This window comes from Acomys russatus, chromosome 18 (assembly GCF_903995435.1).
Source record: "Acomys russatus chromosome 18, mAcoRus1.1, whole genome shotgun sequence".
NCBI lineage: Eukaryota > Metazoa > Chordata > Mammalia > Rodentia > Muridae > Acomys > Acomys russatus.
Genome location: NC_067154.1, coordinates 8,123,537 through 8,136,579, shown reverse-complemented (window position 1 = coordinate 8,136,579; position 13,043 = coordinate 8,123,537). Strand labels below are relative to the sequence as shown.

The 13,043-nt window shown below is 37.4% G+C and overlaps 1 protein-coding gene across 2 annotated transcripts in view; it reads left to right on the top strand.

The window, feature by feature from the left end:
• Fzd3 (frizzled class receptor 3) overlaps positions 1-13,043 on the top strand; it is a 50,739-nt gene that overhangs the window by 13,284 nt on the left and 24,412 nt on the right. For both annotated transcript variants that reach the window (XM_051160721.1, XM_051160722.1), the window contains exon 3: positions 1,866-2,883. In XM_051160721.1, coding sequence (XP_051016678.1) covers positions 1,866-2,883 — 1,018 coding nt within the window. The remainder of the gene's footprint in view (positions 1-1,865; positions 2,884-13,043) is intronic.

Below are 13,043 nucleotides of genomic sequence, written 5' to 3'. Positions count from 1 at the left end.
ATACTTTTGTTGATAATTTCAGTTCATTCTTTCCTCTGTACTTGTTCAGATCTCCAGTTGGACTGTTCTAATCCATTTTTTATAAATTAATTATGGTGTGTATTAAATTCTCAAACCATAGCTCTTCTTTTTGTTATTTGTAGCTACTTGTCCTGGTAAAGAAATGTTCCCTTATTTCCCTCAGCACTTTTGCTGATAGAATTTTAGCTCCATAAGAACAGGGCCTCTGTTCTGTTCATTGCTTGCCTTCATCATCTACCAGAGTCTGGCACACTGAAAACACTCAATATTTGTTGACTTTATGCCTGTCAAATAAGTATATTCTTTTAACTCTGCCTGAGTAATCTAAAAGGTAGCAGAGAGCACTGTGACAGATTCAAGCTGAGAAAAAATATATGCAAGGAGAACAGTTGGAGCATAGTTGATACATTTAAAAAATAAATAAGATGGCTCCAGATGAGGTAGTGAGAATGGGGCAAATCTGAAAGCTCTTAGAGGGAAGCAGCACAGCTCCTGACTAACAGGGTCTAGGGACTGAATGAAAGCTAAACAAAAATAACTTGCAGAGAACTAAGAAAACAAGAAATTTTAGGCATGTTAAAATTGAGATCTTTGAGACAAATTTAAGAATCAAGATTCTGGCATTTATTTAAACGTGTATTCATCTTTATTTCCCCCACCTCAGCCTGCCGGCCTTTGTTTTTGAGTTTAGATTCTAATTTGGAATCTAATTTAAACTGTACAATATCATATCTGAGCTGCTGTGTCAGACCAGTTGTCTCCTTCTTGGATCCTCTTCCTGTGTGTCCTTTGTGTTACAGCTCTTCACAAAGTTCAGTTCGTTCTTTGATACTTCCATGGACTCTTACAAAGCAAATCTCAGCCAAATAGGAAAATTGAAATAATTTCTTGTATTCTATCTGATTCTAATGAAGAAAAGCTAGAACTCAACCTAGAGAAACTACAAAATACATAGACTCACGTAGACTAAACACACTATAGAATGATGAATGGGTCATTGAAGAAATCAAGGAAATTTTTTTGATGCCTGGAGTCAAATGAAAATGAAAACACGGCACACCAAACTCCATGGGATATAATGAAAGCAGTCCTAAGGGAATCTGAAATAAGATTTGTGGTGATAGGCACATAGAATTTACATTAAAAATATTCTTAATTTTATACACAGCCATGTTTGGAAATAATTGAATTAAAGGATACAGTAGGTTGGAGAGAAGTTATCAGGATGGTATGAAAAAGCTAGGTGACATTAAAGGCCTTGGATGCTGTTTAGTCGCCCAGAGATATAAGCAGAGACTTAAATGGTAGTGTTTGCTTGGCATTCATAAAAGCCCTAGGTTCTAAACCCAGCGTTGCTCACCCCAAGAGATAGTCAGAGACTGCATGAAATTTAAAAGTCATATACAAAGTTGTTTATTACTGTTCTAGTTCACAGCACCTTGGACATTTAAGGAAACATTTAAGGAAGATTTTAAAATTTTAGGTCTGAACTTTTAGCTGCTATTCTTTTGATACAATATAATTGCACACACACACACATTTCATATTTGGAAACTATAAATATTGTACTAGACACATGTTCTATATATGTGTTGTTTATTATTGATGGCTGGTTTCACTGTTTTAATGGGTTACTGATTTTGAAGGTAAAGCAAATTTAGTTTTATGACTATGTCATTTAAAATCTGCTTGAAGCCCCTAGAACATGCCACTGTCTTTATTTCTGTTTATTCTAAGTGATAGGAATAGAAGAGGTCATAGGTGCTAAATTTAGAAGTTGGAATTGTTAAGTGACAGCAGATTTCCCTGAAAGTAAAAATGGTTCTCATCTTTTGTTTTTTTAGGTTTCCAGATTGTGATGAGCCATATCCCCGACTTGTTGATTTGAATTTAGTTGGAGATCCAACTGAAGGAGCCCCAGTTGCAGTGCAGCGGGATTATGGCTTTTGGTGTCCACGAGAGTTGAAAATTGATCCTGATCTTGGCTATTCCTTTCTGCATGTGCGAGACTGTTCACCACCGTGTCCCAATATGTACTTTAGGAGAGAAGAGCTGTCATTTGCTCGTTATTTCATAGGCCTGATCTCAATCATTTGCCTCTCTGCCACGTTGTTTACTTTTTTAACCTTTCTGATTGACGTCACAAGATTCCGTTATCCTGAGAGACCTATCATATTTTATGCAGTCTGCTACATGATGGTATCATTAATTTTCTTCATTGGGTTTTTGCTTGAGGACCGAGTAGCCTGCAATGCATCTAGCCCTGCACAGTATAAAGCTTCCACAGTGACACAAGGATCTCACAACAAGGCTTGTACCATGCTTTTTATGGTCCTCTATTTTTTCACTATGGCTGGCAGTGTATGGTGGGTAATTCTTACCATCACATGGTTTTTAGCAGCCGTGCCAAAGTGGGGTAGTGAAGCTATTGAGAAGAAAGCATTGCTCTTTCATGCCAGTGCCTGGGGCATCCCTGGAACTCTAACTATCATCCTTTTAGCGATGAATAAAATTGAAGGTGACAATATTAGTGGCGTGTGTTTTGTCGGCCTCTACGATGTTGATGCGTTAAGATATTTTGTTCTTGCTCCCCTCTGCCTGTATGTGGTAGTTGGGGTTTCTCTCCTCTTAGCCGGCATTATATCCCTAAATAGAGTTCGGATTGAGATTCCATTAGAAAAGGAAAACCAAGATAAATTAGTGAAGTTCATGATCCGGATTGGTGTTTTCAGCATTCTTTACCTTGTACCACTCTTGGTTGTAATTGGATGTTACTTTTATGAGCAAGCTTACCGAGGCATCTGGGAAACAACCTGGATACAAGAACGCTGCAGAGAATATCACATTCCATGTCCGTACCAGGTAAGGGAACCCTTGTTGTCATTCTCAGAATGTGTGATAGTGAAAAGAGGGCTACGAGGAAGGGGTAATCTTACCTATTGTTTTTCTTTCTAATTCTTCATGAACATTAAAGTTTTAAAGTGAGGATAATTGATAAGTACATTGTAGTACGTATATAATACACATATTTGTATAGGCATTCATTTTAAAAGATGATTTATATTTCCATATTATGAGCCTAAAGTAACTTACTTTCATTACCACAAAATATTTATTGATATTTTGAAAGTCAAGGTTTATAGGGGAAAAAACTGTTCCACCTCTGAAAAGGGTTATGTCTTCTGTGGAAATTTCACTGAAAGTCCGGTTGGTAATTATTTGAAGTTTTACAGAAATAGCAGAATTCAATTTCATAAACTCTCTTGGCCTTATTTCTTCTTGTTTGTATACTGAATGTTTTGTGATGTAGATATACCTTTGAGTTTGAAGAGTCAACAGTCTAAAGATCATTATTTGGATTCTGTATATAATTTAATTTTTTATACATGTTTATTTTGCTTGAACATTTGAAATACTGAATTACTTGCCCATGTTTAGTGTGTAACCAGCTGGTATTTAGTCTTAGGAGAATAGCTGAGAACAGCTCAGAGGACCCATCCTGTAGATGGTTCTTAATCTTCCTTTTAAAGGGAGTTTTCTTTCTTTTTTTTTTTCTAAGTTTATTTATTTAATTTTATGTATATGAATGTTTTGCCAGCATATACGTATGTACACCACATGTATGCCTAGTGCCAATGGAATTCAGACAAGGGTGTCAGATCCCCTGGAACTAGGGTTGTATATAGGTGGTTATGAGCCATCATGTGCATGCTGGGATCCTCTCCAAGAGCAGTAAGTGATCTTACCTGCTGAGTGGTTTCTCAGTCCCTCAGAAGAAGCTGTGTTGTTGTTGTTTGGGTTTTTTTTTTTTAAGAGAATGTTCTGACGTTCATCTGTTCATTTTCTTCTAAGTGCACCAGTCGCCTTACAGCTCCCTGACACTTCTCAGATCTCTAAACACTATTAAAGAGCTTACATCTCAGACTAAAAGACAGTGAACTCTTTGAGAGCAGCAACTTTTTCTTCTTTTATTAAAAATAGATTCTAGTCTTGTATCCTGATTATAGTTTCCCTTCCTCTACTTCTTTCAGTTCCTTCCTACCTCTCCTTCCCACCAGATCTAATCTCGTGTCTCTCTTAAAAGAACAGGTCTCTAAAAGATAACAAACATGACAAAACATAAGATATAGCAAAAGCTATCAAATTGAAGTTGGACATGGTAGTCCAATAGGAGGAAAAGTCAAAGACCCGCTCATTCTCACACTAAGGAGTCACATAAAAATACTGAGTTAATAGCTATAATATATATGCAGAGGCCCTGGTGTAGACTCACATAAGCCCTTTGCTTCAGTCGCTGTGTGTTCATATGCGTCTTGCTTAGTTGATTTACAGGGCCCTGTTCTCCTGTTTCCTCCATCCTCTCTGGCCCTTGTAGCCCTCCCACCTCCTCTTCTGTGGGATTCCCTGCCTTGAGGGGGGTGGTCAGGGGTCGGGGCATGGAGTAGAGGGAGAGAATACAAGGAGAGTCAGCTGGAACTCAGGGACATTTGAGAGGTGGTGTGGGAACCTAGTGCAGTGAAAACTTCTGGGCTCTATTAAGGCAGTCCTTCCTCCAGTCTGCTTGTAAATCTATTTTATTTCCCCATCCCAGGGAGATACATATGTCCTACCCCACCCCTCCTCCTTATCTAACCTCTCTAGGTCTATGCATTGTAGTTTGGTTGTCATTTACTTAACAGCTGATTTCCACTTACATGTGAGTATATACCATAGTTATCTTTCTGGATCTGGGTGACCTCACTCATGATGATTTTTTTCTAGTTCCATCCATTGCCCACAAATTTCATGGTGTCAATTTTTTACTAGCAGCTGAGTTATATTTCATCATGTAAATATGCCACATTTTCTTTATCCATTTATCTGTTTAGGGTCATCTAGGTTGTTTCCAGTTTCTGGCTATTATGAATAAAACCATAGTGAACATGGTTGAACAAGTGTCTTTGTGGTAGAATGGAGAGTTCTTTGGGTATATACCAAGAGTGGTATAGCTGGGTCTTGATGTAGATCCATTCCCAAGTTTCTGAGAAACTACCATATTGATTTGGAAAGTAGCTGTACAAGTTTGTGCTACACCAGCAATGGAGGGGAGTGTTCCCTTTGCTTTACATCCTTGCCAGCATGAGCTGTCACTTGGTTGTTGATCTTAGCTACTCTGACAGGAATCTCAAAGTAGTTTTGATTTGCATTTCCCTGATGGCTGAGGTGTTGAACATTCTTAGTGTTTCTCAGCCATTTGAGATTCCTCTATTGAGGATTCTGTTTAGATTTGTACCCCCTTTTTTAGTTGTATTATTTAGTTTGTCTAGTTTCTTGAGTTCTTTATCTATCTTGGATATTAGTCTTCTATTGGATACAGAGTTGGCAAAAGTCTTTCCCATTCTGTAGGCTACAGCTTTGTCCTATTAACAGTGTCCTTTGTGTTACAGAAGCTTTTCAGCTTCATGAGGTACCATTTATTAATTATTAGTCTTAGTGTCTGAGCTGTTTGTATTCTGTTTGGAAAGTTGTCTCCTGTGCCAATGTGTTCAAGGCTGCTCTCCACTTTCTCTTCTATCAGGTTCAGTTTATCAGGTTTTATGTTGAGGTCTTTGATCCTCTTGGACTTGAGTTTTGTGTAAGTGATATCTATGTATTTCTTTTTATTCTTCTACGTATAGACATCCAGTTTGACAAGCACCATTTGTTGAAGATGCTGGGTTTTTTTCCAATGTGTGTTTCTGGCTTCTTTATTAAAATTTAAGTGTCCATAGATGTGTGGATTTATGTCTGGGCCTTCAGTTTGATTCCATTGATCAACATGTGTGTTTTTATGCCATACTATACAGTTTTTTATTACTATAGCTCTGTAGTACAATTTAAGATAGGGATGTTGGGACTTCCATCAGCTTACTGTTATTATTTTATTGTTACTATTCTTTTGTTTTAGTTACTCTGGGGTTTTGGTTTTCCATACGAAGTTGAGAATTGTCCTTTCAAGGTCTGTAAAGAATTGTGTTGGAATTTTGATGGGGATTGCATTGAATCTGTAGATTTCTTTTGGTAGGATGGCCATTTTTATTGTTACGCCTACCAATCCCTAAGCATGGGAGATCTTTTCATCTTTTGCTATCTTCTTCAAGTTTCTTCAACAAGTTGATATTTTTATCATGTAAGTCTTTTCACTTGGTTAGAGTTACTGTAAGATATGAACTATTATATGAACTATTGTGAAAGGTATTGTTTCTGTGATATTTTTTCCTAATTCATTTGTAATTTGTATATAGGAAGGCTACTGAATTTTGGTTAATCTTGTATCTATTTTGCTGAAAGTATTCATCAGCCATATGAGTTCCCTGGTAGAATTTTTAGGATCACTTATGTATATTATGATATCACCTGCAAATAACAACACCTTGATTTACTCCTTTTCAATTTGTATTCCTCTGATCTCCTTCAGGTCTCCGGCCATACCACCCTGAACACACCCCATCTCCTCTGATCTCCTTCAGTTGTCCTATTGCTCTAGATACAGCTTCAAATACTATATTGAATAGATATGGAGAGAGTGGGCAGCCTTGTCTTGTCCCTGACTGTAGTGGAATTGCTTTGAGTTTCTCTCCATTTAAGTTGATGTTTCCTAAGGGCTTGCTGTAAACTACCTTTACTATGTTGAGGTATGTCCCTTATGTCCCTATCTCTCCAGGACGTATATCATGAAAGGGTGTTAGCTTTTGTCAAAGGCCTTTATTGCATCTAATGAGAACTTTCAGGTCTCTAAACACTATTAAAATGCTTACATCTCAGACTAAAGGGCTTGTGTTCATATATCTTTTCTTCTTATTAGACAGTGAACTCTTTGAGAGCAAAACTATTTTTTAAAAATTTAAATGCATATTCTGTAAGTTAGTAAATGATGGATGACAGTACAGAAATGGAGAAAAAAAGGGGGCATTTAGAGAAATAGCAGCAGCAGTGCTGGGGTGTGGGTGTGAGTTAACCTAAAGTCGGTGCTCACAGGAGACAGTGAGGATGGCAGTTTCCTTGTGAAAGACTGCCTCGCAGCCAAACATTGCTTCTCACCAACCCTAAAGTGACACATAGTTGAGTGCTAGGTAGTGTGTATGTAGGGAGCAGTTGCTGTGACTCAGCCACCTCTTTCATTTACTTTCATGTCTGAAAATTGTATTAAGACTTTTTAGTAAGCAAGGGTGGCGAGAAATTCAACACAAGTTCAATTATTATTTTTCCACTAGCCTATAAACTATGAGTTTTAAAGATAGTAGCCAATATTTCTTACAAAAATGAAAGCATTGTACAGGCTATGCCACAAAGCAAACAAGAAACTGTCCTTCTCCTCATCTAAGCACGGACTGTTTAACAGCATATTCATGACCCCAACAATGATGTTTCCATTTATTTAAAGTAACATTTCTTCCTCATCCAGCCACATTTTTTTGTAATATCCCTTCCTGGTCTCTATAGGTCATTTACCAAAATCTGCAATTGTTGCATTGTAGGAAAAGGAATCTTCAACTCAGGTGGCTGTTTTAATTTATATTCAGATACTTGCTTTCCTTTGAAGTACTACCCCAGTGCTTTAGTGTTTATGTCCATCCCCTATTAGTAACAAGATGATATTTCTGTGTACTTATTGGACTTCTAACTTTACGCTGTGACTTGCCTATTGGTTACTTTTGTTCACTGCTCTATTGGGTTGCTGTTCCTGGTTGTTTCCAGGCATTTGCATCACAAATATCTTCTCTGGCTTATCTTTTATGATTTGTGGGGGTTTTGTTTATTTGGTTGGTTGGTTGGTTTTTTCTTTCTTTTTTCTTTCCTTATTTTTTTTTCTTTTCTTTTTTTCTTTTGAGTTTTTTTTGTTTGTTTGTTTGAGTTTTTTTGTTTGTTTGGTTGGTTTGAGGTTGGTTTGCTTGCTTTAAGAAGTTTTTCTTCAGGTTGAATTTGGCCTTTTTTTTTTCCATAGAAAGATTTTTCTAAAACTTTTTTTCTCCCCCCCCACAATTTTTGTTGATGTTGTTGTTTTGATTATTTTTGGTTTTGTTGTTGCTTTGGTTTTTCCAGACAGGGTTTCTCTGTGTAGTCCTGGCTGTCCTAGAACTCTTTCTGTAGACCAGGGTGGCCTGGAACTCACATGTCAGCATGCATCTGCCTCCCTGAGTGCTGAGATTAAAGGCGTGTGCCACAATCTTGCAGCTCACAAATGTTTTATTAATGAAACATACACAGACTATAAAGGGAGTAAGAAATTGAAATTTCTGCATCCTAACAGTTGACAATTCAACATTCAGGGTGGAGAGAGTATTGGAAAGAGGCTGCAACAGATTGATTTCCATGGTAGGAAGGGCACCTGCATAGGCAAAGAGGGGTGCAGGCTCTGTGCCTTCTGCATATACATTGCACCCAAAGGAGAGCATGAGATCACACAGGGCTACAACTATACAGTTGTGAGCCGCCATGTGGGTGCTGGGAATTAAACTTGGGTCCTCTGGAAGAGCAGCCAGTGCTCTTAATCACTGAGCAATCAATCTCACCAGCTCCTGGTTCTGTGCCTTCTCAAGCTGTCTCTCCTTGCTTATGGACATGAGAGACACTCCACTCAAGGGGAGGTTGTGTGATCTGGTACTCCTCAGGCAGGCCAAAACTCAAAGTCTAGAGCAATGGTTCTCAACTTTCCTAATGCTGTGACCCTTTAATATAGTTCCTCATGTTATAGTGACCCCCAACTATAAAATGGTTTTTGTTGCTACTTCATAACTGTAATTTTGCTATTGTGATATAATGTATATGTAGGATATCAGATATGTGCCCTGTAAAAGGGTCATTTGGCCTTCAAAGGGATCACAACCCACAGGTTGAGAACCACTGGTCTAGAGGATTGGAAGGGAAGAATTTTTGTGTTTTTGGATAGGTATCATCAGAAACAAGAACAGAACTTTGTGCTTTAACAGTCCTCTTAGTGATCTTTTTCACAGTGAAAGTTGGTTATTTTTGTTTAGGAGTCTATTTGGTCTTCACTGACTTTTCCTTGAGCAATCTTTCTGCCAGTGTTAGGTAAGGCTGGTGGAGCATTGGACACTTTGCCAACTAGTGGTTTGAAAACCTGTTATTTCCCATCTAAGGTTTTGATACTAGACCCCAGCATCAACCCATCCTTAGCCAGATGGCTTCCAGGTTATTATCCTCATCAAAGGAGACCAGAGTAATTACTCCAAGACTGATCCAGGTTTCTAAAACTCGATGGGGACATTTTCCACACTCAAATATCATGGTTAAGAACACTTATATGCATACATTTAATTTTTTCTTTGTTATTTAATTTTTCTTTTTTATGGTTTTTAATTATTCTTAGATAATTAATATGACCTCTCTCTTTAAATAATAGTGCAGTTTAATAAATTCCTTTGTTATTTCATGGTTTTTAATCTCACTGGAGTAAATGGATGTTGAATTAAATTTGCTATATTTTAAAAGACGAAGTACTGTAAAGACTTCACTAGTTATATTGACTTGATGGTGGGTAAAAAGCCTGTGATATCATTTGATACTCACAGTAACCTCAATAAGTACAGTATGGCTTCATTCTAAAGCACTTGAAGTTACATGGCCTAGAGAGTCACATTAACTAAGCGATCAGTACAGGTAACTTATACAAACTATATTTCAGTGATTTCAAGGCTGGCCACATGTGGTTATAAAATACATGCTACTCATCCTTGTACTTTTTTTCTTTCTAACACAGTATTTTATGTAGGCCAAGTTTGTCTCAAACTCACTGTGTTGCCAAGAATGATCCAGTTTATAAAGTGCTAGAGATGGAACTCAGGGATTTGTGCTTGCTAGAGGACTGAAGGGAAAAGAAAAGCTCAACCAACTGAGCTGTACTCATAGTCCTATTTAAGCATTTTTATGTGCACCATCCTAAGTATATTCACAATTAGCAACCCTCCCTAGCTTTTTAAAAAATACTTATTTATTTTATGTATATGGGTGCTCTGTTTTTAATGAACACCAGAAGAGGGAGTCAGCCACCATGTGATTGCTGTGAGTTGAACTCAGGTCCTCTGGAAGAGCAGCCAGTGCTCTTAGCCACTGAGCCATCCCTCCAGCTCCCCCTAGCTTTTCTTTTTTTCCAGAAATATTTTTATTTTCTCAAACTGAGGCTGAATCTTTTAGCAGTGACCCTACACTAACTCCCCACAGTCTCTGGCCCCCACCATTCTACCTCCTATGTGTGACCTCTGTAGTACCTAACATAAGTGGAATCATACAACATTTGTCCTACTTCATGGCTTTTAACAACCAAATATGAGGATATTAGTTTTCGTTCAGAATTTCATTTTAGAGGCATCTTGAGCACCAGTGATACTGTCTTTTCATTTTGAAGTGATATTAAGCATGCCTAAAGGAACATGTAGGAAGCTCTGATGCTAATCCTAATGGGAGGCTTAAAGTGTTTGAAGCAGTAGCGGGGTAGCTGCCTCAGGAAACTTAGAAAGACTAAATAGAATTTGAATGTGTTTGATTAAAAACACATTGTAAGCCAGGTGGGGTGGCTAACACCCATAATCCAAGCACTAGTGTTTAAGGACAGCCTGGGCTATATTGTGAGACCCTAAATAACAAAGAGTATAAAGCAGGTGAGAAAGAAGATATTTGACTTCTAACAAAAATAGTAACGTTGACTTCTAATATCTAAAGAAAATCAGTTGTAAAGTAATACATCACATTGTTTTAAAATACCAATTGGATTTAATGCACATCACATGTACATAAGTTTATGATTTGAATAAAATGAGCTAAATATAAGTTTAAAAATCCTTGAAATGAATGTTCTTCCTGAAAATGGAATTTCACTGCCTACACTTGTACCAACTGTTTTTTTTTTTCAAGAATGTTCTTTTTTTTTTTTTTTTTTTTTTTAATGTGTATTTAGTCACAATGTAAAAAAATATCACTTAAAGCCAAAGATATGTCTCGTTTGGTGGAGTCTAGGAACCCTGAAGCTCTAGGTCTCGTCCCCAACAGCACGTAAAGCAAATCACTGTTGGTGGTGCATGGTTCAGTTCCAGCACCCACACTGTTACCCTTCACGGAGACTTGACTCTCTGCCCTCTACAGGAAATGCATATAATTTTTAAAAATCTCTAAAAACAGTGACATTTACTTCTAGAGCAGTTGTCAGGTTAGTAATTTCCCAGGTGCTTGGGTGGTTTTTGTTGTTGATTCCTTAAATAGCAATTCTTTTATTTATTTAGCCTGTTTTAAGAGATTTGAAGCATTTATGTTTCCCAAGAGTTGTTGATGATCCTATAAAACTGAACGGACTTTTTATGTCTACCCCAGCTCTGAATAATGACACGGAGACTTACATTTTTAATAGCTTTAGACCTTAGCTGACTGTTGTTCCCAACTAGCTCTCATAACCTGTGTTTAATCTATGTTCTGTCATGTGGTTCTTCCTCTCCTCACTTTCATACACTTGACATTTTCCATGTCTCATAGGCGAATCTTTTCCTGCCTCTTTCTTTCCCAGAGTTCCTCTCCAGAAGTTCGCCTATTCTCTCCTGCCTTTGCCATAGGCCATTCAGCTAAGGTGATGGAGAACAATTTACAAAACATTGAGACAGGTGATGCTGAGCAATACCAAAGTCAGGTCTGTACTTAGCTCTCTGCTGATACAGAAATCAACATTTGAATATACAAGGACCACCTTAACAAAATGTACCCCAGCAATCCTAGAATTCAACCCTTCAATGTTAGAGGACATATTAGTTTAAACTGGACAAATCAAATGGGTTGAGTTCATACCAAGTTTTTACCATTTATTCGTGTAAGGAAATAATATGTTACCTTTTAAGTTGCTATAAAGATCAAACAAGATAAATTTTAGTCTCTTACCTGAGTGTCTTGTATAGAGTATAATTTCACTGTTGGGATAAGTATATTTTTTCCTGTGTTCTCTACTGCAAGCATATTTCTTCTAAACATTAATTTTCAAGAGCATATGAGGTTTTTTTTTTCTTTCATTTTTCTCATGTCCCAGGGAGCCTGACACTACTGCTTTGGCTTTGGCCATAGAAGGTATGTTGCCATAGTACAAGCAGCTTAGCTGAGGCTATCGAGTTCACATTAGAACCATTTGCAGATTCTTAAGAAAATGTACTTTTATAGATCAACAAACATCATTTACCCTTCCAGACACACAAGACAAGCCATCTGTTGTTTATCTAGTCTTGTTTCTATTCAGAAAATATAAAAATAGCAGAATGACATTAAATCTAATTTGTTGTGGTTTTAGCTTCATTTTCCAATAGGAATGTTCCATTTGCTGGGTAGTTTCAAAGGAATCAGCCGTTCTTAGGAAAGTCTGTGATGAAAATGAGATTTCTCTTCTTGAACCATGAAAACTGTGAAAGATTCTTAAGTTTTTCTCATATTTGATGAAGGTATCTACCAGCCTTTACAGTGAAAGCTATCCTTGCTTGTAACTTCTGGGTTCAATAGTTTTATTCTCAAACTTTTTTTTAGTTCCTTTTAAAAAAGAAAAGAATGAAATTCTCCGAAAGTCTCTTATGGAATTATGATATAAGCTATTATAGCTTCCTACCTTTGGCTCTGTCACTCAGAAGTTGTATCTTTAGGTTAGTCAGTTAGTTTATAATTTCTTTAGCTCTAATTTTTTTGTTTGAGACAAGCACTCATGTAGACCAAACTGACCTCAAATGTACTATCATGGAGGATGACCTTGAATTTATGATCCTCTTGCCTCCATCTCCCAAGTGCTGATATTACAGATGTGTGCTGTCACATCCAGTTGCTGTTCTTCTGGGGCTCAAACCCAGGCTTTCCTGCATGCTAGGCAAGCTCTCTCTCTCCCAAGTGAGCTACATCCCCAGACTGAGCTCTAATGTCTCACAAGACATCTAAAGTTCTTCTCTCTCATATGTAAAATTAAATGAATCAAGAAACTGCTTTCCCATAGCCACTACTTTTCTCCCTTTTATAAAAACCATTAATTCAGA